General features: G+C 45.2%; 1 protein-coding gene across 5 annotated transcripts in view; it reads left to right on the top strand.

The window, feature by feature from the left end:
* Positions 1-212: 212 nt before the first annotated feature.
* The window catches only part of DMAP1 (DNA methyltransferase 1 associated protein 1), a 37,322-nt gene continuing 11,243 nt past the window's right edge, over positions 213-26,291 (top strand). The window contains exons 1-8 of one of the 5 annotated variants that reach the window (XM_080406155.1): positions 213-337; positions 789-947; positions 3,679-3,770; positions 4,370-4,565; positions 8,919-9,077; positions 10,208-10,375; positions 11,344-11,529; positions 14,427-14,498. In XM_080406155.1, coding sequence (XP_080262281.1) covers positions 846-947; positions 3,679-3,770; positions 4,370-4,565; positions 8,919-9,077; positions 10,208-10,375; positions 11,344-11,529; positions 14,427-14,498 — 975 coding nt within the window. In that variant the 5' untranslated portion in view covers positions 213-337; positions 789-845. The other 4 variants (XM_080406154.1, XM_080406153.1, XM_080406157.1 and 1 more) reach the window with 4 other exon arrangements.

Genomic DNA, 26,291 nt, shown 5'->3' with positions numbered 1-26,291 from the left:
CACCTCGGGCAACTGGGGGGCGCGGGTGGGAGCCTCCGCGCGCCCTGCATCCCCCGCTCCCGCACACGGGGCGACCCACGGCCGCGGCCCGGGCCGAGGTGGAGGGCGGCCCCGGAGGCACCGGCAGGGCCCGGCACGGCTGTGCTGCCACCTCCTGGCGCCGGAGCGAGTTCCGCCCGCAGCGGGCTCCCCGCCCTGAGCGGGGAAGGAGATACGGCGGCCCCAGACGGGCCCGGGCGCTGCCGCCGGGCCGTGAGGGAGGCAGCACCGGGCCCCGGCTGGCCGCGACCTCCCGGGCGCGGGGCGCGAACCCGCAGTGGCGGCGCCCACCTCCGCGGTGCGTTCCCCAAATGGCTCCGGGCGCTTCCGGGCGCCTCTTGGCGGGAGCGGAAGCGGCGCTGCCCGGCTCGCTGTGTTGGGCGCACCGTCTCGCTGGCCGCGGAGCCGGCGCCGGTGGGTGAGCGCGGGACCGGCTTGGCTTGGGGCTGCTGCGTCTCTGTGGTGGCACCTTGTCCCGCCCGGCCTCCCGCGGGCTCCCCGGGACCCCGCTGCTGGGCTCTGGGCCGCGGGCTCGGCCTGCGTGGCCCGCGGGACCTGCCGGGTACCAGGCCCGTTGTTGGGCCTGGGGCGGGGGATGGGGAAGCGGCTGAGGAGGGAGTGTGTGTGTGTAGATATACGTGTGTGTGTATGTGTGTATATACGTAGATATACCTCTGCGTGTGTGTGTGGGACAGCCCGGGTGGGAGGTGCACGTTAACCCCGGCCCCCTGGTTTCCCTCACCGCCCAGAGCTGGAGGCGGCGGGCAGGACGGGACAGCAGGGCAGGCCGGCGGGCAGGCGGAGAGATGGCGACGGGCGCAGACGTGCGGGACATCCTGGAGCTGGGTGGCGTGGAGTCGGAGAACACGGGCACCATCAACAAAAAGGATATCATCAACTCGGATAAGGTGAACTGCAATGCCCTAAGGGGCCGCTGCTTGTTTTCTAGCCACTGACTGACTTTGCATGTACTGTCTGGGGTGGATATTGGAAAAAAGATGGAATAAAGCATGTTCCTGCTGTAGTCTGTTTATTTTCAGGCTTCCTAGGAGTATGTGGAAATGCCTGGAGGGCCCCACTCCTGGGTTGCTGGTGTTCTTAGTTAACTGCGCTGTGGCATTTGAGGTGGTACTTAAACTGGAGCTGTGTGAATGGTGTCCTGGCCCCGGGACATTTTCAGCTGTTTCTGGAATTCCCATTTTGTGCAGTGAATGTGAAGTATGTTTACCATCTAGCCCACAAACAAATGGAAATTATAGAACACAGTCCTGTTTTAGAAGAAAAAAAAATCTGACTTGATTGAATGGTAGGTGTCTTCAAGCGTGGAAGCAGTCCCCGTGTATGGCTGGGGTTTGGGAGAACTGGGGTATGTTGTTGCCCACTGGAATATAGGCAAGTTAGTAAGCTCTTTTAAGGACCTATGCTGTCATGTGCTGTGTTCTGTGTGGTAATATGCTATGATGTATTGTTGCTTTCTGTATTTTAAATTCAGGCAAGGTCTTGGCTGTCCCATGCTTTGCAAGGTATTGGGAAGGTTAATTCATGAGTAGTTACGGGATGTGGAGGTGCTTGGATACGAGCTGGGGGAGAGAGCTCTCTGGTACAGAGATGGTGTGATTTGAATTAAAGCCGGTGTATTTTTTTGGAAAAAATACACCAACCCACCCCAATGCCATCCCAGACATACGCAACCACTGCAATCCCTGTAAATACTTCTTGATTGTTGCCTCCACTGAAGCGTCTCTGAAGAGAGGCACAGTGGTTTCATAACCCCTTGCTTGGGATGGGATGCACAGTACAATTGATGTAATGGAAAACTGACGAGTTTCAGTAATTTAAAGGCTGAAATGTTAGAATTGTCAGTTATCAGCTGTATTGGTGAATAGTGTGTGTGGTGAGCCGCTTGTTGGCTGGATTCGGCCTGCAATGATGTGCCAGTGAGTATTCAGAGTTGCGAGTTCTTTGATTTAGATGCATTTGTCTGTTAGGTATCAGAGAGCTGAAGGACTACAGGTGTCTGTCTGTGTCTCTTGGAGCAGAGAGTAAGATGGGTTTCTCTTGAAGTATGCTGTAATGGAATGATGGAAGAAGGGGAGGTGCAGTGAGAGGTTTCGGTGAGGGGTGCAGGAGGCCACTTGTGGCCATGAGTGAAACATTCTGAATTTCTACACAGTACAGAACCTAAATCAAACCAAAGGTATAAGCCATTATCGCATGGAGAGAGAAAAATTGCTAATAACAGTGCAGCACTTGCTCAGGAAATAGATCTGTTCTCAATTAGAAAAGAAACAGATTGATGTCTTTAAATCACAAGAGAACCGTGAAGTACTTTCCAGTCCATTAGTGACTGAGAATGTTAAAATAAAAATTACTAGGCATAAAAACATTTAAATCAGCAGGACCAAGTAATTTGTTCTCAACTCCTAAAAGAGCTGGCTGAGCTGATCTCTGGCCTGCTGATATTAACTTTTAATAAATCTGGGAACTTTGGGGGAATTCCAGAAGCATGTGTTCAAACAGGGTGTGTGGTGACCCGCGGGTAACTGCCTCAACTGGCCTTACATTGCTCCTGGGAGAAGTGATCGACATGCTAGGAGAAAGGTGTTTGATTAGGTGTGAAAAGGTGCTAATATAATGAATGTCTGTCATGAAGTTTTATGGAAAGTAGTTGTAGTCCAAGCTGACAGATGATTATTTTTTTAGTGGGATTTTGAATTTGTTTGATAAAGGTGACTGTATGGATTTAATACAATTTATGGTACAGCGTTAGTTTTACTACTGCAGAATACTCTGATTTAAAAGTTGGTAGCGGTATGGTAAACAAGTACTTAGAAGTAATGACATAGCTAGTAGTTATAAAGATGGTACAGTTAGATCAAACACTCTGGACTACTTGGTAAACTTGGCCTACTTAAATAAAGTGTGCCTTGTTAATGTGGCTGTTACTGTATCTACCTGAATCCAAAGCTGATTGCTTTATAAACTTGCGTATGTGACATGAGGTGGCCTATGTCTTAGAAACCATCAGTTCTGGCAAGGTTTTAGTCACCAGATCCAGTAGTCGACACTGAATTCCTCGTCTGAAGAAACTATATAACAAAAAAACTAACAAAAAATATTCTTTGCTGTATAAATGGGAGAGTGGAAACAGGAATAGGAGTTTACTTTTGTAGGTGATACTGGTAGTTTTGTCATGGGGCTACTGCAAGGGCTGGGAAAACCTGAAGTTGCTGCAGAACAAAGTGACAAAAGCTAAAAGAGAGTGAGAAGACATTTCTTATCTTCTCTAAAAGGCAGAGACTCAATTAAAATGCATTAATACCCTTATGTGAGGACAGTGCTTACCTAGTAAGAAAAGGCTTAGTCACCAACCCCTGAAAACTACAGCCAGATGTTCAACTTGGAATTTAGTTGAGTGTTATCAGCAACAAGTGTCTGAGTACTGGTGAGTGCTGTCACTGAAAATGGGCATGTTTTGCTCTCAGTGTCTTCCACGAGGAACAGGCACTTTCCTGGAGAAATTCAAGGTGTCTAAAACCAGATAAAAGTGAAAACCATCACAGAGGGACAGATTATGTAGTTTAGTGTTCCCTTGGCGATTGCTGATTCTGAATCTAAAATGCAATTCTTTTGTTTCAGAAAAAATCCAAGAAATCTTCGGAGACATTGACATTTAAGAGGCCAGAAGGAATGCACAGAGAAGTTTATGCGCTCCTCTACTCTGACAAAAAGTAAGAGCTTGTGGTCATTTGTGCAGTTTGTGGGGTAGCCTGGGCTTTTGGTGGCAGGGCAACATCCTTTTGGAATCATGGGCAGCCTCCCTTCCCAGACTGATTCCCCTTTGTGCTTGGCCCATGCTTGTGTCCTTTCTTAGACAGTCATAGACAGTGTCTGTCTTCTAAATTTGAGGGGTTTGCTCTGTGTAGGAGATGAATTAGGTACAGGCACAAGGCTAGGGCAGAGAAGGCAGTGTTCTTACCCTTCTGTATCTAATTCTGTTTGCAACTGGAACAGTATGTGATTTTATTTCTGCAAAAAGAATTCTGCTGCACCCTGTATTTAGCTTGTGGATTGTGCCCTTGCTTCAGAGGGCTCTTGCACAGTTTGCTTTCCAGATGGTTCTGTTCACACTCACCTGTGCTATGGATTCTGTCCTCTGATGTGGGAAGCATTGGAGTCTGGGAAGTGCAAAACCTGGAATAAAGTTTAGACTTGGGTTTTCCCACTGTGAACGTTGTTGTGGCAGATCTCACTCTGAGTCTGAAATCTCTTTGGGTTTGTCCTGGGCTGCTTCTTGCTTCTTGTCAGTCAGTACTTGTCTCCACCACAGGGATGCACCTCCACTGCTGCCAAGTGACACAACTCAGGGTTATCGAACAGTCAAAGCAAAATTGGGGTCCAAGAAAGTCCGGCCTTGGAAATGGATGCCTTTCACCAACCCAGCGAGAAAAGATGGAGCAATGTTCTACCACTGGAGGAGAGCAGCAGAGGAAGGGAAGGACTACCCTTTTGCCAGGTTCAATAAAGTAAGTGGGAGCACTTGCAAACTAAAGCATATAAATAGCAGCTGGAAAATACCCTTTGGTCAGCTTCTTGAATGTCCAGACAGGAAGCTGGTTCTTTCAACAAATGAAGGTTGAGTTAGATTTGGCAATTGCATTTTAAATTGCAGCATGGCCTGCATCTATGTGGCCACAGACTATGAGGTCTCCAAATAGTTCAAGCTAAGTGGGCTCGGAATGTTGTCAGAGCTTGCTGGAGACCCCCTGTATTTCGGGTGTGTGGTCATTGATTTGGTAAGGACACACTCTGCTGCTTAATTCTGTTCCTAACCAACATCCTCTCCCTGATTACAGGCTCTGGGTAGTAAAAGATATTCTATTCTGAGTGAGACATTAAAGTTATAAGTCTTGTTATTTTGCCCAGTATGAAAAAAAATGCTTGAGCTTCATGGCCAAAAAGCTGGCTTGCAGCCTCTTGGCCAGATTCCAGCACAGATGCTGAATTACGTTGCGTTCCCTCTGAAATTGCTCCTGTGGTATCAGTGTGGTGCAGTACCCTGTTCTTTGCGTCTTACATTAAATAGTCACAATGTGTTGTTGTAATCTCCTGCTGTCTTTCGTCCCAGATGTATCTGCTTTGAGTGGCTGGGGCTTTCATGTGTATGCACAAAGAAAACTACATCAAGATTTATACTTCAAAGTCAGGACCTCTAAAGTTAGGAATGAGCAGAGTTAGGGTGCCTCCATAATGTAATTTAACCCCCTTCATGCTGCAAATCTGAAGGGGGGAAAAAAAAAGTGTGTGCTAATATGATTCCACAAAAGCTCTGCTTGCGTATAACTGTATACAACACTTTAAGTTTGTCACCCACAGAGCATCAGCTCTAACAAAGCCTAGCTTCCTGCAGAGTTAAGTGGTTGGTTGACCTTATGTGTTAGAACGCTGAAGCTCAGACTGATGCTTTTCCTCTTGCTGGGACATTGGTAAGAGTCTCCTGTGGTATCTCTTCTCTGATGTCTAGGGTGGAAGTCTGAAGCATGACTCAGAGCACCTAACTAGCTGTCTGAGTGAAACTTTGTGAGTGTAATTGTTTCTAAGACACTACTGCTGTTAACTGTTTTCAGCTGAGTTCAACTGAGTTTATCAGGGGGACCACACATGGGTGTTGTAATTATACGATTCTCGTTTCCTTAACTTTATCATGTACTGTGAATTGACAGACAGAAGAGCCTTCAGCAAGTCTGCAGCCTTTAGATTAGCGGCACTGACCTCTGCCATCTGCACATGTGCAATTACATAATATTAGGAGCAAGTTGTTACCTTTGTGGATCTGTGGTTAAGAGGGCAGAAGGCGCTGATGAGGAGTTTTGCAGATACTTACTATGTCAGAAGAATTTTATTTACTTTTTCCAGACTCTCCTGTGGGTTCCTTTTCATGTACTTAATACCTCTGCCCGAATCTCTCGCTCCCTTGGCATAAGCCCATTTTCATGTGTGGTCTGTCCTATTGGTCACTCAAGCTCTTTAACCTGGCTCCTGTGTCACTGCTCAGTTGCTTAGTGTTTTCTCTGTGCTTCCAACCTCCAAACCAAATCCCTCCTCTTCATGGTAAGATCCAAAACGTAAACTTAGGTTTCACAGTGTACACTGAGCCTTGCACCAGGGTGTGAAATAGGAATCTAAAATCAACTTTCACTGGTGTCAGAGCAAAGGCCTCTCTGAGCCTGATACTCTGTTTCTGGCTACCATTAGTAAAGGCTTAGAGAAGGAGCATGAGAATGGGGCAAATACAAAGCTTTTTTCTCCTAGCTTCTGATGGTCTTTGGCTTAAGGATTTCTTAACTTGGAATTTGTGTTCAATAATTCTTGCTAGGTATGTTCAGGGCAGAAAGCTGTTCTGTGAATATCCCATGATAACGAGTTCTTCAGGTTAATTTTGTGTGGTGTGTAAAGGTGCTTTCTTCTGTTAATTTTAAACTGCTGCCTTGGGATTTCATTTGGTGCCTCTTGAGATCTTGCATTACGCAGTGTGGTAAATTGTCCTTGCTATGTACTGTGTTTTCCATAATTTGACGTGTATCTGCCCTTCTGTGCTCTGTCTCACCCTTGTTCTCAAATAGCCTTTCTTTTGAAATGAGTGGACTAGGAGTGAGTGTTTCACTTATGGAAGCATGGCAGCTTTGTACGTTGTCTGTGTTTCTCTTTATTTCCCTGATCATTTTCACTGCTCAGTTTGTCTTTTCACCACTACTAGGCATTGTGCTGATGTTTTCACAGAACTGTCTCATGGCTCCAGGATCTTTCCTGAGCAGTTTCAGCTAATTTAATGCCCATCATTGTGTGAGTTTATAGTGTGAGATGTAGGAGTGAGAGGGGTTTTCTGGGCCATTGAATCCTCTTCTTGGCTCTTTCAGGTCCTGCAGCATCCAATCCCTTTCGTAAACTGATCAAGTTCCTTTTGAAAAGCACTTGGATTATCCTGCCCCTGTGCTTCCTTGGGAAGCTGTTCCAGACTGTCTGCTCCATTTCTCATTTCCAGGTTAAATTTTCCATGTTAAATTGGCATTTCTTAGAAAGCCAATTTCTTTGTCCTTATCTCACTTGTTCTCTTCTTCCTTTGGGTATTCCTTTCATTCCATCTAGCATACTTGAAGCCTGCAGTCAGATTCCCTTTCAGACTTTCTTTGCTAGGCCCCTTTCTCTTCCAATCTTCTGTGGGAAGACAAGCTCCTCACCCCATTACTCATCCTTGTTGCTCTTCTCAGTACTTGCTCCCATTTCAGTTCGTCTTTCCTGATCAGGGGTCAGTAGAGTTGTAGTTGATATTCCTGCCAAGGTCTTGTGCAACTGAAACCCTGCCAGTTTCTGCTGGAAATCCCTCTTTGGGTGTCGTATTTGCATTTTCATGGCTACCCTTGCATTTGAACTTGTAGTCATCCTGTAGCTGGCACAGTATTTCTGTCTGGTGAGTTCCTACCTTCTCACTTCTCAGCAGTTCTCACCTGAGAAGCCATGAGTGGGGCTGAAGAAGTGTTTTGGAAGTGGTTTTGCTCTTGTTCTGTTCTCTTCTCTGATCAGGTGTCTGCCACCTTCCCTTAGATCCACTGCAGAGGGCCCTGCTGGCTCTTTTCATGTATGTATGCTACTATAGAAAATATTTTTTTTCATGCTGTACACAGGACATCCTTATGATGTCTATTTTGGCTTTTCTCTCATTGGAAGTGGTACTTGAAGGTTGAAGTGCAGTACATCCCCAAGAGGTGTGCTTCACCTTTAAGTTTCTGTGTGTAAGCAATGGAAGAAGGGCAGTAGACCTAAAGAGGCTGTGATTTGGAGGCTCAGAAATGCTCCTCTGAGATGTATGGAGTTCATGAAGGTGACTTTTTCTGGTGTAAGATTCAGGAGGACATAGAGGTGCTGAAGCATGTGTGCTGCTTGCATGCACATGATGTTTTCTTGTGGAGGCTCAGGCTGAGCAAAGTTACACTGGGGGACTGGTGGGAGAGGGTAAGGGAGGAAAGCACAGGCTTGCTTGTACTTTTGCTTTACCATGCACTAAGACTTCCCCTAATACAGTAAGTATTTTTACTGTTCCTTTAGTACTCATGTGACACTTGTGTTCTGAATAGAGCCCTTGCAGAGCAGTTCCAGGCTGGGACAGTGGTGTGGGTTCGGCCTTTTAGGCACCTGAGACACTCTTGAGAGTTGGACTGTTGTTTGGCCCTGTGGCTCTGCTGGAAAAAGGGTGAATGAGGAAGGGAGGAACAAAGTTGTTTGCCAAGTTTATGGCCCTCAGTTGTACAGTGTCCAGCCTTTCAGATCTTCGTGGCCCTGTGTGCACCAAACATGAACGAAGTGGGTTGTGTATCACAGCAGAAGGTGTGCTAAAAGCTCCTTGCCTTTCACATTCTTCCCATTCAAGTGAGTGTGTCCCAACCCAAGTAAAGAGTTCACTGTCAGAGCAGGTTATGTCAAGGTATTGGTGCTGCTGTATGGGAGGAATGTAGGGAGGCTGGCTGAACCTTGGTTTCACTGTTGTGTTAGCCTGATAATTCTGACACCTATAGTCAGGATGTGGGTTGCTGACCTCTCTGTATCAGTCACCTATTTCAGGTTTCAGCCTTTCAGGCCGTAGTTCCTGATGGGCTCCTCAGCAATGTCAAGTTTGTGGCCCTGAGGTCATGCATTGCTCCTTATCAAGTCCTCTGCCTGCTCGTCATGTTTCCTACCAGGACCCCATTGCTCAGGGTCCTGGCAGCCCCTTCTTGTCCATGTGCTGTTCTTGTTTCTGAATCAACTATCTCAGCCCTTAGCAGCTGGCAGTGAAAAGGGCAGTGCTGCAAGAGAGCTACCATGTTTTTCTTCTCTCTGAATAGACAGTGCAGGTACCTGTCTACTCGGAGCAGGAGTACCAGATGTATCTCCATGATGATGCGTGGACCAAAGCTGAGACAGACCACCTCTTTGACCTGGCTCGGCGTTTTGATCTGCGCTTTGTGGTGATTCATGATCGCTATGATCACCAGCAGTTCAAGGTGAGTCCCGGGGGCCAAGGTGCTGCTAGCAACCTGCTGCTACGGCATGTGCAGGGCTTGCTGCGCTGCAAAGACCAAATTACCCTTTATATCAACTTAATTAGGGGAAAATAATGAATTATTGGCAGCAAGGAATATTGAATTTCCACCACAGGGCATTGCTGCTTGCTTTGTTTGTAATTAAATCCACTGTGACTTGTGCTCATTCCCTGTTGTGTTTTATTAGAAAGTTAGAAGATTTGCCCTGCCAGGAGAACAACTCATTGTTCCTTTAAGATAAGGTAGCTGGGGAGTTTGTTTAGCTGAGCAGGATAGGTGTCCTGGGTTCCAGGCTGGGCCCTGGGAGAAGCTAATGGTCCCTGGGGATTGGAATTTTTCCCTGGTGCTGCTCCTGACTTGTGGTCTGACCTGGTGCAAGTTTCTGTCATCCCTGCTGTAAAGCAGGGACCATAAATGGTCTGAAGATGCAGCCCTGGTGTCATGATCGTAAATCTCCTGTAACTGCTGATTCTGTGCCTCCTGGTGACATGGTGGAATGATGTGACTCCTACAGGATAGCTCTAAACGCTGGAGCTTTTTGTTGCCATCTAAAATGCTTGTGTGAAGAGCCTGTACCAAAGTGAAAAACAAGTCTGCCCATCTGGGCAGCTCAAACACCTTTGGTGCTTGGGGTAGGGGAACACAGCTCAGAGTCTGTGTACCGATGGGCAATGAATTGTTGCAGCTGGTTATGGCTGGAATGGCCATTGTCTGGAGCAGGTCATAGGAGGCCTCCTGTGCATTTTCCTGTTCGTAGGTTTTCTCCTGTCGAGAACTATCCTTGCATTCTTTTATCTGGGAGTGCTTCACTGCTGTATTGTCTCTAACCCTCTGCTGTATTATTGGACCCTGTGGTGGATGTTCACAGCAGTAGCTGTGAACTCATGACAGTTAATTCACACAGTTCACTGAGAAACTCTTCCTTCCCTGTGGTTCCACTGGGACTGGCAGGGCTCCCTGCTGATCTTCCTCCCAGGCACTGTGTCTTATACCCTGTTTGACATCCTTCAGCCAGTGGTCCTTAGCTGGCTACTGCACAAAGTTTTGCTTGGTTCTTCCATAATGTTGTCCTGCTTTGATGTCTTCCATAGAAAAGATCAGTGGAGGATCTGAAGGAACGCTATTATCACATCTGTGCCAAACTGGCTAATATTCGTGCAGCTCCAGGCACAGACCTGAAAATCCCAGTCTTTGATGCTGGGCATGAGAGGCGAAGGAAGGAACAACTGGAAAGGCTGTACAATAGGACACCAGAGCAGGTAACTTGGGGAACCAGAGAGCATTGCTGCTCCGAAAGATTTATGATAAGTTGCATCAGTAGGTGGATGAAATAGACTGGAAGGTGGGAAGGGGGAAAAAGACTGAACAAGAAGAGCAACACCTAAGTACTGCTTTTATTTTTGAGTTCATGTTATTTTAAAGGATACAAAAGGACAATAACTGATAAATCTGACTATACATGAGAGAGGTTAGGTGAGCAGAGTTATGGTCTTTGGTAGCTGCCAACATCTTGTCTGTGACACTTGGTATACTAGTCCTCTGAATTAGAAACAAATTCTCATGTCAATGTCCTTGGAAGTCCCTGAGTCCCACAGGGAGAGAGTTATTCCCTTCAGAGTAAAAACCTTCCAGAAACATCAAAGACTAAATCTGCATGTTTAGTTCTCTTTGTTGAAGCTGTGTTACCGTCCCAGGGTTTAAAGGTTAAGGAACTGTGTGTCCCTCAAAGGCTGGGGAAGAGCATCCTTTTCTGTTAGTAGTTCCCATTAATGACAAGTTCATACATGTAATGACTCTGCTTGTCCTTCCCGCATTGACAGGTGTGCTGCTACTAGGCGTAGCTCTAGGTTCTACGTACTATGTCTGGGGAGGGGAGTCAGCTTTTCACAAAGCTGCATTTGCAACTGCAGTACATTTGGGCTTTTTTACCCTTCTGTCTGTGCTTTTGGTCTCTTTGTCTGGAGGCGGGATTGATCATTTATGGGTGCTACTGAAGGGTGCATCATAAATATTGTGATACAGTACCTGCCAGTTTGTAGGCTGGCATTGCCATGGATGCAGGGTAAGGCTGTGGAGCATGATGTGCTCTGCAAAGCCAAGATCCTGGGGCAGGGGAACTTGGTCATTCCCAGGCTGGCCCGGAGCAGAGCTTTTATCGGTAGGTGGCCCCCTTGCCTTGCCAGGCCTCCTCTGCTGCTCTGTTTGCTTTACATGCTCTGGTCTGCAGGTGGCAGAAGAAGAATACCTCATCCAAGAGCTCCGCAAAATCGAAACCAGGAAGAAAGAGAGAGAAAAGAGAACCCAAGATCTGCAGAAGCTCATCACAGCTGCTGATACCACCACTGAGCAGAGACGTGCCGAGCGCAAGGCTCCCAAGAAGAAGCTGCCACAGAAGAAGGAGACAGAGAAGCCTGTAAACATTTATATTTTTTTCTTTTTTTCTTTTTTTTTTTTTTTTTCCTTCCCCTGCTTATGCTCTGGCTGGATAACATGTTTCCTTCAGCAATCCTACTGGGATCAGGCCCTCCACTCTTCTACGGGGAGTAGCTGCTGGCTGCCTTCTGGCAGATGCTTTTCTGGCTATGACTTTTGGAAGGTAGGCTGGTCTAAGGCAGCCGTTGTCAGAGACCTCTGGTGTGCTCGCTGTCTCTCTTCCATTGGAAAAATGCTGGTTTAATCCTGTTTCCCTTTCCCCCTTTGAGAAACAGGATGAAATGATGCCAGCCGTTCATGCCTCATGGCAGGGAGAAGCATCTGTCTCCCTGCTTCTCCCAAGTGTATTCTGGTACTGCTATGCAGGGTTGTCCCAACAAACCTGTTGTCTTTCACCTGCCTTCTTTTTCTAGTCCAGGTTTCCCTTTCCTTCCCCACTCCTGGGTCTCGGCAGCATTTCCCCAGGCTCAGTACATGCCCCTCTCCTGATCCTCATCTGTGATCAGAGCAGCCTTGCCATGGGACTCTTGTGTTCTGGAAGCTTTTGCTTCTTATTTCTGCCTGAGCCGAGCTAAAGTCTAGGAGCCCAGAACACAGGTTTCAATTCACATTTGATGTTACCTCAGTTTCCCTTAATGGAAAGAGGACAGCATGGACTGAACTAAATTCAATACCTTCAGCAGGAAACAGCTGTTAAAAAATCTCAGATGTTCCCAGTGAGTGCCTGGGAATTCCTGTCCCTCCACCTTGTGAACAGAGTGCACTGATATCATTGTCCTCCAGAAGGGTCTGTGCAGGGAGGGGAGGGAAGCAGTGAATGCTAGACAGTTATTGCTTGATGAAGTGTGCCTAATGGCCACAACTTCCTTAACATTGTTTTGGTTCCCCCCCCCCCCCCAGCCCCTCTGTGTAATTAATATAATATCACTGGGCACCTTGTGCATTAAATTCCCTTGAGGGTTGGTCTGGTAAAGCTCAGCCATGGCTGGCATATATCCCTCTAAAGAAAGCAGCTAGTTTTTGGTGATAATGAAAAAAGGGTGGTGATGGAGAATGGAGCTGGAAAGGTGCTGAGGATGCCAAGGTGAGGGAATTCAGCCCTAAATGTTGGCTGGTGCCTGTCTGCAGGCATATAGCGGATAGGCATGCCAGGGTGGGCAGAGAAGCAGTTTCTATTGTTGCACTAGCATCATTTCAACCATGACAGAGTCCATTAGGAGTCAATTACCAACTATAGCTGGGAAATGTTAAGAAAAAAAATGCATTTTAACTAAGAATTTGAATCGGGAGCTGCATCAGCATCATTTCAACAAAGGAAAATCATTTACCAAAGAGTCAATTGAGGTTGAAGCGTTTACAGCATGTACAGGCACGCAAGGCAAAAGAACCCATTTAATTGCTTATGCGCTGAGTGCAGTCAGAGTTGTCTCGGCTAAGCCAACGATGCTGATTTACCCTCACTGCTTGTGTCAGGCTGTTCACCAACAGACTGGGGGGCAGAGTTCAGGAAGTCTGAAAGCCAGCCTTCATCCAAAGGAAGCAGAGAGGATTGGTTTTTGATTGTAGCCGCCTTTGTCTCTAATAATCCAATCAGGGAGGCTACATCCTACCAAAGATTGACGTGATCCCTACAAGTTCATGAGCCCTGTTGGTATTTACAGAATACTTTTTTCACCATGATCATGTTTAGAAATCTCTTCCTGGGGCCCCTATTTATTGGACTGATCAGAGAACTGAAAAAAATCTTAATGCCTGGTCATGCAGAACGGTTTGCAAGGTGCTGCCTCAAGACCAAGACACAGAGATATGAGAGTCATTGGCAGGGAACTTGAGTCACTGTCCTTCAGTATCTCTTATGATCTTGGGGCAGTCCTGATTGTCTCAGCCCTGTCTGAAATGAACAGAGAGCAAGCTGCAGAGCCTCTCTGCAGAGAAATGTGGGAGCAGCAAGGCAAACATCATCTCCAAAGAAACTGGGGGATTTGAAGTGACTCTTCCTTTTGGAAAAGTGTGATTGAACATGTGTTTTGCAGAGACTGTGGCTATTCTTAGAACGAATCATGAGTATCACTGACCCATTCAGTGGACCCCACACCATTCAGTGCACAGGGCCCTGCAGACATCTTGGTTTAATCATTGAAAAGTTTGCTCACCTTGTGCTTTGCACAGCAGCAGAGATTTTTAAGGGATTGCATTTTTTTTCTATTTTGTTGAAATGCAACTAAATGCTGTATTGCCTAGCAGCAGCAGCTTTAGAAGTTCGCTGCCTTGTATTGCTATGCTTAAAATTTGAAGTGGGGAAGAAAGAAAACTGTCTAACGAGTGGACAAATGGCAAAACATGTATAAACAGCAGGCCTCCCTGGAGGGGTGCAGTCCTTACATCCTCATTAGTGGGCTCATGTCTGTACAGATCAGAGGTTTCTCAGCTTGTTCCTTAGAGGACTTGCAGTCAAAAGCCAAGATTTAGTGAAGTCCTGAGCTGTTTTGATCAGTGAAATGGGCCTAAGTTAGATAAGGATGATATTGTGCAAATATGCATATGTTAGCATAAGGAGTACCATTTAGGGTTAGGGTTTTCTGCTTGTATGGGTGGGTGTAAGGCTTTGTGTAGAGCAGTGCATTTAAACCAACCAAACAAAAATGTTTGAACTCTCCAAAGATACCTTAAACTGGAGTATTTTTCTCAGTGAAGTGCTTGGGATTTTCCCATTGAATCCCATTGCTTGGGATTTTCCTCTTGCCTCAGCTCTGACATGTGGCCATGGCAGGTGGTTCTCTGTCATAGGAAACGGTTTCCCCTTCAGATAGCCTCTATATGAAATCTTGCATTTCTTGTGTTTCCTGCATCAACACATCCTGTTTCAATCTCTTTCAGGCTGTTCCTGAGACTGCTGGCATCAAGTTTCCTGACTTCAAATCTGCAGGTGTCACACTGCGAAGCCAGAGGGTAGGTGGTTGTCCTGGTCCCTTGGGACCTCTGTTAATATCTTTCAGTCTGCTTGTCTGTCTCCTCATCTGTTCTCCTTTTATAGCTAAGGAAAGGCAAGTTTTTGCCTCTAAAATAAGAAAGGAATCCCATAAATGTGGAGACTCAGAAACCTGGAATGTTGGCTCTGTGAAAGCCAGCTCATCGCCTTGCAGGGGCACCTGGACTTGCTGTTGTTTGTTACTTGTGTGCCCGTTCTGCTATTAGGACACATGTGACAGACCCAAATGGAGCTGGTCTAGTCCAAACAGAGCTCACAGACAAACAGGCCTCGCAGCACATGTGTGTTAATAGGTGAGAGGTGCTTTTAAGAACTGGGTGTTCGGGTTGTGTCTTGGAAAAAAGACACAGACACAAACACATACAATTTTTAGCTTTCCTATTTCCATTATCTTCAGAAAATATTATGGGGAAAAGCCCTTTTGTTCATTCTGTTGCACACATATCCCTGAGAACTTTGTTGCTGTTTTATCAGCAAGACTTAATACCTGTCTCTTAGTGACAGGTTTTGGGATACCAAGTATTAACCTGCCTGGCCGACTGAATGTTTTCAGAGGGGTTTTGATAGCAAAATCCTGTTTGCCCAGTACAAGTGCTTTTTTTTCCCCTAGCCAAATAAAATAATCTTCAGTTGCTCTATTGTAGCAAAGGTGGAGAAATAGGTTCCTTGCCTGGCACCCTCACTCGGCATAGTAATTTTCTAGGTCACTTTTAAAGACTGTTTTATGGGATGTTCTTTTGATGTCAAAATAGTTTCAGATCTTTCTGGGAACACCCTGGGGCTGTTAATAGAAATGTGTTTGGGATCACGTTGCTTTGGTGTATGGGTGCATGTGCACGTTAGAGGTAGTATGCCTCAGCAAGGTCACTGCTGGGGAACCCCTTTAGTGTACAGGTGCCACTGTCTGCAAGCTACCTGTTTGAGTGAAGGGCTACAGCCTTGGGAAAGTCACAGGCAAGGGACAGGCAAGACTGCAATGAGTGTGTTGAGATCTGTGGAGACGTGGCAGGTGTGTTCTGCACTAAGAAAATTTATGGAGATTGATTTGGATTTTGAAAACTAATACATGATGGTTGATCTTTATTTTTTTTTACCCTCTCTGGAAGAGAAACTGACAATGACCTTTCAGTGATGGAACAATGTGGCAAAGCCAGCAGCCTTTTCATGTGCCAAAAAGGCAATTCAGCTCCTGGCCTTTGTGAAAATGGGTGCTACATACTTCTTCCTATTCTCTTTAACATCACAAAATGCAGTGATAAGCTGAGGCATGTCAGTCTGATTAAGCAACTTTCAGCCTGCAGTATCCAAGCCCCTGGGATGACCTAGAGCAACTTCCTGTTTCTATTGAAATTTTTAAGCAGATAAATACTGTTACTAGAAGTACCAGTGGTATGCGAATTGAAACAGATTGCAAATCACTGATCTAGGTGAAAGAACAACACTTTGTTGCTTGGAAATGTGAAACCTGCTTCCAACTCAGCAGAATGAATTAATTTGTGGCTTTTAGCCAGTCACCGGGCTTCCTTGTTCCAAATTGTCCCTGTTTTTAAAACGGGAGCTAATAGACTCACTTGCTTCCCATATGGGTGATAATAGGGAGAATTAATTACGCTAGGTCAGTATGGGCCTTTTGAACTGGTAAGAGATGCTGAAGTGCTAAGTGGTATAGAGTTGACAGTCCATACTAATCTGAATTATTTTTCTTGTGGGATTTATATGGCAAACCCTCTATGTGCCAGTGGTATGGAATTGATAAGGGTGGGAGCCAACTAGGACTAAGTGTGGAACTGGGATGCTGTGCTGGAAACTTGTACTCTGGCAACATCCAGCATAAGATGTTTTGCCCTGGGCACATTGGAAAATGATTTCTAAAGGTTTGTGACGTCCTGCAGTAAATTCTTTTGCCTGAGGACCTAAAGGGTTCCTTACCTAAAGGCTTCTATTGTCCTCCTTTATTTTGTACTTTGCTACTGTGCTTTATGCCTTCATAGGCAGGTGGAGTTGGATTTTGCACTGAGATCAGGGACTCAACCTCTGTCACATGTGAAAAATGTACCATAACATCCCCAGGATAATAGCACTTACTCTTTGATTAGAGAGGTGATTTTTTTTTTTTCTGAGGATTTTCAATTAGACTGAGTTAAAATTAATTTATAGGAATGAGTCCTTGAAGAAAAAGTTAGCAATCTGTATTCAACTTAATTTGTTCCCAGTAGTTTTTATGACAATAGCCCTGGCTTTTCAAATTCTCCATCGTTAAAGCTTACAAAATCTTATATGCAGGCTGAATTTTAAGACTTAACCCCCACCCCCCCACCCCCCGGATTAATGGTCACTTACGGCCATTATTCTTCATAACTGAAAGTTTCTCCTTCAGCAGATGCTGAAGAGTAATCTCCAGTGAGTTCAACAAGCTGCCTTCTATCACAGTGGCTTCAGTCTCCCATTGTTCTCCATGGGACTTTGCCCACAGGCAAAGAAGGCCATAGCCCCTGTGCCCTTGCTCTGCATGGGATTTCCCCTCTGTCTCCTGACAGCACAGACTGCAAGTTTCTCTAAGGCAGTAGGAAGCTGGGCATTATGAAAAGCTTCATCTTAATTCAAGGCGGTGTATTGCCTTGGTGCCACTGAGAACAGGAGGCAGTAGCAGATGTTTTGGAAGGGGGGTAAGCCTTTCGTGTTTCAGTTTCTCAAAAAGGAGCTTTAGACCTTTGCCTTTGGTGTTAGTAAAACTGTTACGAAAATAACACAAGAAATGTATTATTAATCCTAAGCATTACTTCTGGAAAACTTCCTGTTATACCAAGTCGGCTCAGCTGGGAGGGCAGACAGCCAAAGAGCCAGAGGAAATGAGAGATGGGTATGGAATTTGTACAGGGAAAGGAGAGGAAGAGACTAAAGGGAAAGCAGGGAGCTATGAGGAAGGAAAGCTTTGCTGAGGGTCTGCTTGAAGGAAAGGAAAATGGGATTTGTTGAACTTGAATCTTTTCCAGGACCCAGACAAACCAACAACCACGTTTGTGATCCAGGCATTGTCTTGCTTCTGTAGGGCAGAGCTGAGTTGGTGTAGTGGTTTAACCCCAGCCAGAACTGAAGTACCATGCAGCTGCTTGCTTACTTCCCCCGCCCTGGGATGGGGAGCAGAATCAGAATGTAAAACTTGTGGGTTAAGATAAGAACAATGTAATACTTACAATAAAAATAGGAAAAAAAACCCCAAACAATACTACTAATAATAACAATTATAATGAAGAGGAGGTAGAAGGGGAGGGGAATAGAATCCAAAGTGGAGGGAGAAAAAACGTGATGCACAGTACAATTGCTCACCACCCACCGAGTGATGCCCAGCCAGTCCCTGTGCAGCCATCAATAGGTGCTGGCCAACTCCCCCCAGTTTATATACCAAGCACAACATTCTGGGGTATGGAATACCCCTTTGGCTAATTCAGGTCAGCTGTCCCGGCTGTGTCCCCTCCCAATTTCTTGTGCCCCTCCAGCCTTCTTGCTGGCAAGGTCTGAGAAAATGAAGAGTCCTCGACTTAGTATAAACATTACCGAACAACAGCTAAAAATATCAGTGTGTTATTGGCATTGTTCTCACGCCAAATCCAAACCACAGCACTGCACCAGCTACTAAGAAAATTAGCTCTATCCCAGAACAGTTTTGAATTCACTACAGTGTTTCTGTATCATGTTGTGTTCAGCTTTAAGTTTAACCTTTGTATTTGACTTTATTGTGTTCAGAGCAGTTGACGTTCACATAGTTGACATCTTTTCAGTGTGTTTTAAGTTGCACACCTTCTCTCTCAGCCTTATCTGCAAATTTTAAGTTACGATTTCTTTAATGCTGTTGAATTGCTGCAGTAGTGCTTTTAAGAAGGAAGGTGACGGATGGAAAAGGGTAGATGTTTGTCCCCACTCCTGCCTGTTGAGGTATAAGTTGTGTGTCGTTGCTCTGTTGTCATGGCTTTGAAAACAAAAGAACTGGAAGAGAATCAATTGAGTGATGTCTCATCTGGAAACAAAACAAAACTCTGGGATAACAAGGAGTTTGTAGAGATCTTAGTCCGCAGAAGGGACTGAGGGATGCTCCAGCTTACATCATTCACATCCAGCCACTTCCCCTCAGAAAAGGCTTCCAGCCAGCAGCCTGGCTTCATCTGCTAACTGCGATCTTGTAGACAATTTGCCAGTTGGACCAATTAGAGAAGTAGAGAAAGGAAAAATACAAGTACGGTTTTAGTACCTGCTGATTCAAATATTCATACGCACCAGCTTTTAAATATTTACTATCTCATTTTTTTTTTTAGCACTGATTAATGAGTAAGAATTTGCTGTGTTTGTGGGGGGAATGTGATGTGCGTGTGTGTGTGACTTCCATTTTTTTTTTTCTTGGCGTGGGAACTGAGTGCTTACTACAGCTCCAAGGTGACTGAAATTTCTAGAGGAAGATGGGGCTTTATGTATCTGTTTAGACATGTTTATTTGTCATATTTGATCTGACCTGCAATTAAATGGCCAAGCACGCAGTCTGTTTACTCTGCATTGGAGGCTGTTGGCTCTGTTCCTTCCCTGTCATTAATGCAAACCCAGACCTCATCGGCTGTGAACATGTGAAACATCTGTCTGTCCTCCTGTGATCAATAGTGTCCCTTCAGAGGTTTAGCTTTGGAAGCAGTTCCATAAAATATCAGTTATTTTTATTTGGATTTGATAAATTTAATTACTTGGAGCAATTAATTATTTATTTGTTTTGTATTGATTGCACTTGAAGGCATCCCGGCATCAATCTGATGGAGATCAGCATACCCTTATTAGGTAGGGAAGTTTATGTTTCCAGATCTGAACATTCCATGGATTAGTTAGCTGGGATGTGCTTGTTGCTTCTGCTAGCAATTTTTCATTAGCAAAGTTGTGTTTTGCACTCTAAGAGAGTGGATGAGTGTAATTTCCATGGGGAGCCTGACAGAGGTGTGGAAGGGAAAGTAGTAGTCTCATTTCTTAAATAAATAAAAATTCATAAAAGTTATGAACAAATGAAGCAGGCTGGATCGAATTCATGTTGTGCTATTGCCATCTATTTGTTGTATTACATGCCCTTTAATTAGGGCCAAGAGAGTGCTGGTGCATTTCTTAATCAAACTCCTGCCTGTAGAGAATGAAATAAGATGAAAATATTGGAGTATTTATTTTTAAAGAGAACAGCAAAGGATGCAAAATCGTGAATGGATCGAGAAGGTGAATCCAACACTTCTCTACCTCCATTCTCATTCTTAGCTAGAATGAAAGGCAGTTATGTTAAACTGCTGATGGAAAATGCATCCGTCACCTTTTTTGTGGAGTTCTTTGGTGTGGGAGAGCCTTAGTAGGCTTTTGGGTATGAAGAGAGCACTCTGGGTACAGTAATGGGGACTTTTAAAATAACTTACAGTTCTGGAAGGGATACCCTGTGTTGCTGCTTCTGTTGGATCATCAGGAACCAGAATCTCTGCATTACAAGGCCTCAGGGACTGTTTGCAAGTCCTGGACCGATTTGACAAGCTTTTACTACCTTTGTGTGCCCACAGTGACAGTCTTAGGTGTCATTTGTCAAGTAATCTGATTGTATGTAACTTGTGCAGAGCACCGCATATATTACTTTTTTGTTTCGTTAGCGTAACCAATATAATGATCAGTGTGTAATTAGTCACTGCATTTTTTTTTTATTTGTGTAAGTGTAGTTTCATTTGAATTATTTAAGAGAAAGGCAACGTCAATTCAAGACTAGATGTGTGTTTTGCTGCCATTTCTTGGATTTGTGTCTGATCTGGAAGTTTACATAATGTTGTACTGGTGAAACTCGTTGGAGTCCCCTCTCCTGTGGCCTGCCTTAGGGACCCCCTGTGGCTGTAGCGTGCTCTGTGCTCTGCGTTTGGTTAGGTTTCCTGCAGCCACCTCTACAGGTCTCAGCTTGGTTTCTGTGCCTGTAGTGAGAGGCAGGGGTAGGGCTATCTGTGAATCTGCAGATCTCCTAAAGAAAAATAGTATAGTGTCATACTGGTAATGTGTTTTTAACAGAAAACACTCCCCAGTGAAAATGTCCTGTGCAGTTCTTTCTTCTGCACCATGTATTTTGTATTTTCCCCTACACAAACACTTCCTGTAGTCCTTTCGCATTTGTTTTACAGGCATGCACTACATTTAAAGCAAAATTTATTAAGGGCAAGGAAATCTCAGGATGGGTAAGTGGCAGATAATACTGTGCTTGCTAGAAGATGACCATCTTCTAAATGGCAGGCCATCCTGGCAAGGTGTAAGTTCTTCTTGCCTTCTCAGGTGTCTTGTTTCTTGTCACAACCTGTATGTCAAATTGGGAGAAAATTGACTCTTTCCAGTTCATCAGCCATCATTTGCGTGGATTTCAAGTCACTCTCATTTTAGGCTGCTTATGCCGGGTCAAAGCAATCTGTATGCCCTTCCTAGGGGGTGAAAGGGTGGGAAGGTATAAAAACCTTGAAGGCCTTGTAACCTGCACTGGTGAAGAACCATCATGCTGAGACATTGATGCTCCAGGACCTTTGGTTTCTGTAGGAAGTATCTCTTAGCTTTTACTTCTTGAATCAGTTCTATAGATGCATAATGAAGCATTAATGTTTATAGGATCAGTAAGCTGCTACTTTGCCATATGCCTGAGTGTGCTGTGCTTCTACAGGATCTGTTAGCTGCCCTCATCCTTGACAAGGCTTGGTATGTTCCTCTAACAAGTAAAACCGGTTTAATTTACTAGGAGGATTAAAGCACAGAATTCATATTTTTGCACAATTGATTTGGGAATTTGTGAGATACATCTAACTTTAGTCTAAAAAACCCCATGAAATAAACATTTACATAAGTTAATATAGAAATGCGGTTGTTCTTAAAAGATTGATTTATTTAGCAGTAAGCCTCATTGATGGCGCAAGTAGATGGTCATGTGCCATCTCAGAGTGATCACTGTAGGTTTCATGTGTTCCATAGCATATTAGAGATGGCATAGTGGTGTGACCGTTAAAATCTTAGTCTGGCAGATCAGCAGACACTGACATAAGACATTGGCTGTAAGCTGAGGGGGGAGGGGGGGGGAAGCCTGTATGTTCATTGAGGCAGAGAATACCTGTGCAATTTCAGACTTTTCTAACTTCTGCATATATCCATTGCAATTGCTTGTCCGCCTTCCATTGTAGCACTTTAGTTCTGAGCAGTTAATCACTTCAAATTTCCAGAAATGTGCATGTTCAGATCCCAAATTGAATTTCTCTGTTGGGGTTTTTTAAATTCCAGAGCTCTAAGATTAAAGTACTTAATATGGGTCTTTCCTTCCTTGAGTCTTAAAACTGTGCAGGAGTGGAGGCTCTCTGTTCCTGCAGAGTAGAGCCATGCAGCCGAGGAAAGGTTGACCTTCAGACAGAAAATGCAAAAAACATTATTCATCTGAAACTTTAGCACTCCTTCCTGGAAACCCTCTAAGCAATTCAGTACTCTAAAGATATTCATGAAGAAAGTGCCTAATGAAAAAGTTTTCTTGCTGCTGAAATCCATGAAAAAGGTAGTTTTCAATGTCAGTGAGATGTATTATGGTGCTGAACAACAATGCTGGTGTATAAACCCACAGTTTATAACTGTAAAGACACAGGCCAGATGTATAGAGTTCGTACGATTAGCGGTTTTAGGACAGTCATATTGTCTAGGTTTGGGGAAAATTGAGTTTATGGAACAGATTGTCTCAAAATTGAATTAAAATGAAGTGTATCAGCAGGGAGGGTACATGTGAAATATCCAAATAGCAATTGAGTAATTTTAAAACCCTTGTATTTTGGCGATAGGCCAAACAAAAGGTTTCAGCACAAAAGTGGTGTTATTTTTGTTTGTTTGTTTGTAAGTTGAGAGCACCAGAAGTGGAGTGTTGATGAAGAAAGCGATAAATTGAGAGCAGGACATTTAAGATGACCATATAGATACAATCACATGTGGGACCTGGCTGAATCTGTAGATTCTGCAGACCTCTTCCATTCCTATGTGCAGTGCGCGGTCCCAGTGTATATCCCCTGGACAGGGTCTCCCGGCCAGCTGGTGGTGCTTTAAGACATAACGGGACTGTGTTGCAAGCTCTGCTATTACTTAGACTTTGTTACTCCTCCAAGATATACTCAAATACATTTGCAACTATGCTAAAAAGTATTAGCATGAATCATGAAAACTGAATGGCACACAAAAATAAATGAACCAAGTGTGTTTGGAGAGGCTATATCTTCAGTTATTTCTTATCATGTTTGTTCATTTAATGAATTTTGCCAATTAGCAATTAATTTGCAGCAGGTCTCCTAGTCATTAGTGTGAATTAGCAAGGTTTTGTTGGCAGAATGTCTCAAACATTAAATAAAAATCTTGTATCATTCAAAACCTCAAGGGCATTCCACAGTGAGACCCTGTATAGAAATTGAACTGCTCGGGGCCACCCCCCACTCTCCTTAGCCCCTGCTGTGAAAGTGCGGTGGATGCTCTGTTCATCTCTTTAAGATGCATGGCCCAATTCCCGAGTAATGCCTTCCTCCTTCAGGGGAGAGCAGGCTGGGTCAGTGCCTGCCTCTCCAGCCGAGCGCAGGGCCAGCAGGGACTGTGCGTCCCAGGGTCGGGCAAGGCTCCTCTCTGCGTAGGTAGACTCTGGTACTGTGGCTTTATGGTGTTGATTCGCACAATTTTCTGTAGCCCTTTATTTATTTTTCTCTTGGTACATGCAGTTCATGTGTTTAATGCAGGTTGTTTATAGCAAGGACAAAGGATTACAGTTCTTAAATCAAAAGCGACGTTGGTGTAATTATAAGCACAGGCTGGTGTTGCAAAGAGGGCTGTAGGGAGAGGCTGTCAAAGGAGAAGAGCATCCAAAATATAGTAACCTCAAAAATCCCGGCTAATCAGTTTTCTGACGGGAGCAATCTGTTTCCCAGGTATTATTATTATATGGGGACTTTAAAGATAATAAATAACAATAATAGTCTAGTATAAGGAAGGAAAGAAAAGGGCAAATGCCATTCACCTCAGAAGCTGTGGTTGCTCACTGGAGTTCTCCAGGGAACATAATTTTCCCCAGCCCCTGTGGAGGACTCAATCCATGACAACACCAAGAACATCCCAGGAGCCATGGTGTAAGTGACGAGATTGCCCTGAGTGGTGTTTTCATGAACGCAGAGGTGTGACCTGCAGAAACCACACATCACAGCGCACGCATCTCCAGCCAGAGAGTTGTTCTGTGTTGCTGTTGGCTGGGACTTGTGGTCCCTGCAGATTACCTCGTTCCTTGGGAACGAGGGCAGGTGATAGGCCACTTCCAGCACTCTGGTGTCTCTCTGGACATCCACTTAAAAGATCGAAACAAAGAAGGGCTTGCTGAAGTAAGTTTGGGCTTATGAGAGCTGTACAGGGCATGAAGGCTTCTCTCCCGCAACAAGGCAGCCCAGCTAACGGACCCTGGCTAACAGATTATCAGCAGCATTTGAGTAATAGACTGCTCATTTAGTTTTAATACATTTTGCATAGAGAGCAATCAGCCTTCATCAGTCTTAGAGATGAATTGGCTTAGCCAGCTAAATTCTAAAGATATTAGTCCGACAGCAGCCACATAAATCATAACATTTTCTTAATGATGGTAAAATTAAAATATACTCTTGCTTTGAGAAACCAATGAAGCCTTCCTGTTTGCAGGCCAGATACTTCTGCCTGAATTAAAAGGAAGCTTAATTGATGTGTTTTTAAAATAAACTCACAGCCCCACTCCTTCTGAGCATCTCGTGTCCCTTTCTTTGAAGTTAATTAATTTGCCCTGCCTCTCCCTGCTCCATCCTCTAATCTTCAGGAGGGTCTGTGAAGACCTTGGCTCAGTATTCATTGAGCAGACTCCTGTGGGACGTGAGCAGGACATACACAGCGTCACAGTTGAAGGCTTTGCCAGGTTAATCATTTGTGTTGCCAGTAGTTCCTTGAGCTAGTAGAAGCCTCCCAGGAAAAAAGCTTGTGCTCTTCCTCTAACCATCAAACCAAGACCTCCTGTCTGTCCACCTAGCCTAGGCAAGTATGAACTTTTCCTGTTTCTTGTCCTTTGTTCCTGAAGCTGGCTTGAAGTCCAGCATGCTTTTGCCAGCTGGTGTTTTAATGGAAGGCAATCCTGCCTTTAGCTAGAAAGGCTGTGATGTCGGTGTTAGGGGCAAGGGTGAAGACAGGCGCTCAGAGCTGTGATAATCGCACAAGTATTGTGTGTCCAGAGCTCTTCAATGAGGAGATGCTGGGCCGTGTTAACTCTTTGTGTCCTACAAGTTAAGGACGGCACAGTATGACTGGGTCAGCCCATACATCCCCTAGCTGAGGCAGAGCTGGGTACGTCGCCCATCTTAACTGTTCTCTGTGATTCCTTGTGGAGCATAACAGTTCTCTGGAGCAAGATTTCTTGCTCTCAGGAACGTCTTCCTGATGCTCCAGGCTAACCATTCTGTCTCCTGCTAAGCTGTGCTAGGTGACCTTTCCCTCCCTGGCATCCCACTGCTAGCTGCAGCATGGCACCCGCCAAGTAAACAGAACCATCTCCCGTCCCAGTGCTCTGGGCACCCTTACCTTAGAGCTCTACCCTGTCCCGGTGCTTTTCAGCACAGCCTGTGCAGGCAGTCTATGCAGCAGAGCTCCTGGGAAAAGCTATTTTAGTAAGGTTCTGCACAAGTAAGGTCCTAGATCGAAGACTTGACTGAAATCCAAATACCTGATACCTTTAGCAGAGAAAGGCTGCCAAAACAATCATTTTGTGGTCAGCTGTAAAGATTCAGTTCCTGAAGTACTGTGCAGAAACCCCAGCTCTAAGCCAAAGACGCTCAGAGTATAGAAGAGGACAGAGGTGTCCCCTAGCCTTTACCTGTGCTGGCTGTTTGTACGAGAGTGGCTTTTCCTTTTTCCTTAATGCTCCTTTTGGATCCTCTGGATCAGGTTGGTTTCTTAGAAATCCTCCCCTGGTAGTCCTCTTGGTCCTTTGTTGGAGTCTTAACTGTGGCGGTAGTATCTAGCAAATGGACTAGGTGCTTCTCAGCGTATAAAAAGGGCCGTTCCCTTGGGGTGCTCTGTGGTTTCATGGCTGGAATGATGTCGTAAAGAAGGCAGGTTTTCCCAGCCAGTCCTGCATTGGGGTTGTGGAGCTGCTGATGGGACAGTGCTTTCACTGTTTGCGTATGTGCCTGCAGTCCTCCTGTCTTCAAAGGAATTAAGTTCCATTTTTGGGGGGGGCAGTAATGCTGTGGAAAAGATGGGCTTAACTTGGGAGACTGACATTGGGCTGTCTGTTTTGGGGAATTTAAACCTGCGGCTTGTGAGAAGGAAGGTGACCATGGGACCCTCTGGTGAGCTTACCTCAGAGGCCAGTTTTAAGATGGAGTCAAGAATAGCTCTTCCTTCAGGCCTTTCCCAGCCCGGTGTGGCAGGCTCGTGGTTGGTTTGGGCAGGGTTGGGGCCATCGACCAGTGAACGGTGTGCAGGACGGCTGCAGGATGCTCTCATCTCTTGGCTGTTCAGTGGCCTGTTGGGCAGCTTGGGCTGGTGATGGTGATCCCTGGGCGGAGGTGTGAGCTCACCTTCCCAGGGGTGGATATGGAGGGACAGCCTATGACTGTGTGCAGTAAGGTGTTTTGACACTGCTGTATTGGGAATAATTTCTTTCCTGGTCTGTCTGTTAGCATTGCTGAGGGGGGAAAGTGCTTTCATTC

Source organism: Falco punctatus, assembly GCF_963210335.1.
Source record: "Falco punctatus genome assembly, chromosome: 11".
Lineage (NCBI taxonomy): Eukaryota > Metazoa > Chordata > Aves > Falconiformes > Falconidae > Falco > Falco punctatus.
The sequence above is the reverse complement of the archived record's forward strand: the minus strand, read 5'-3'. Positions and strand labels throughout refer to the sequence as shown.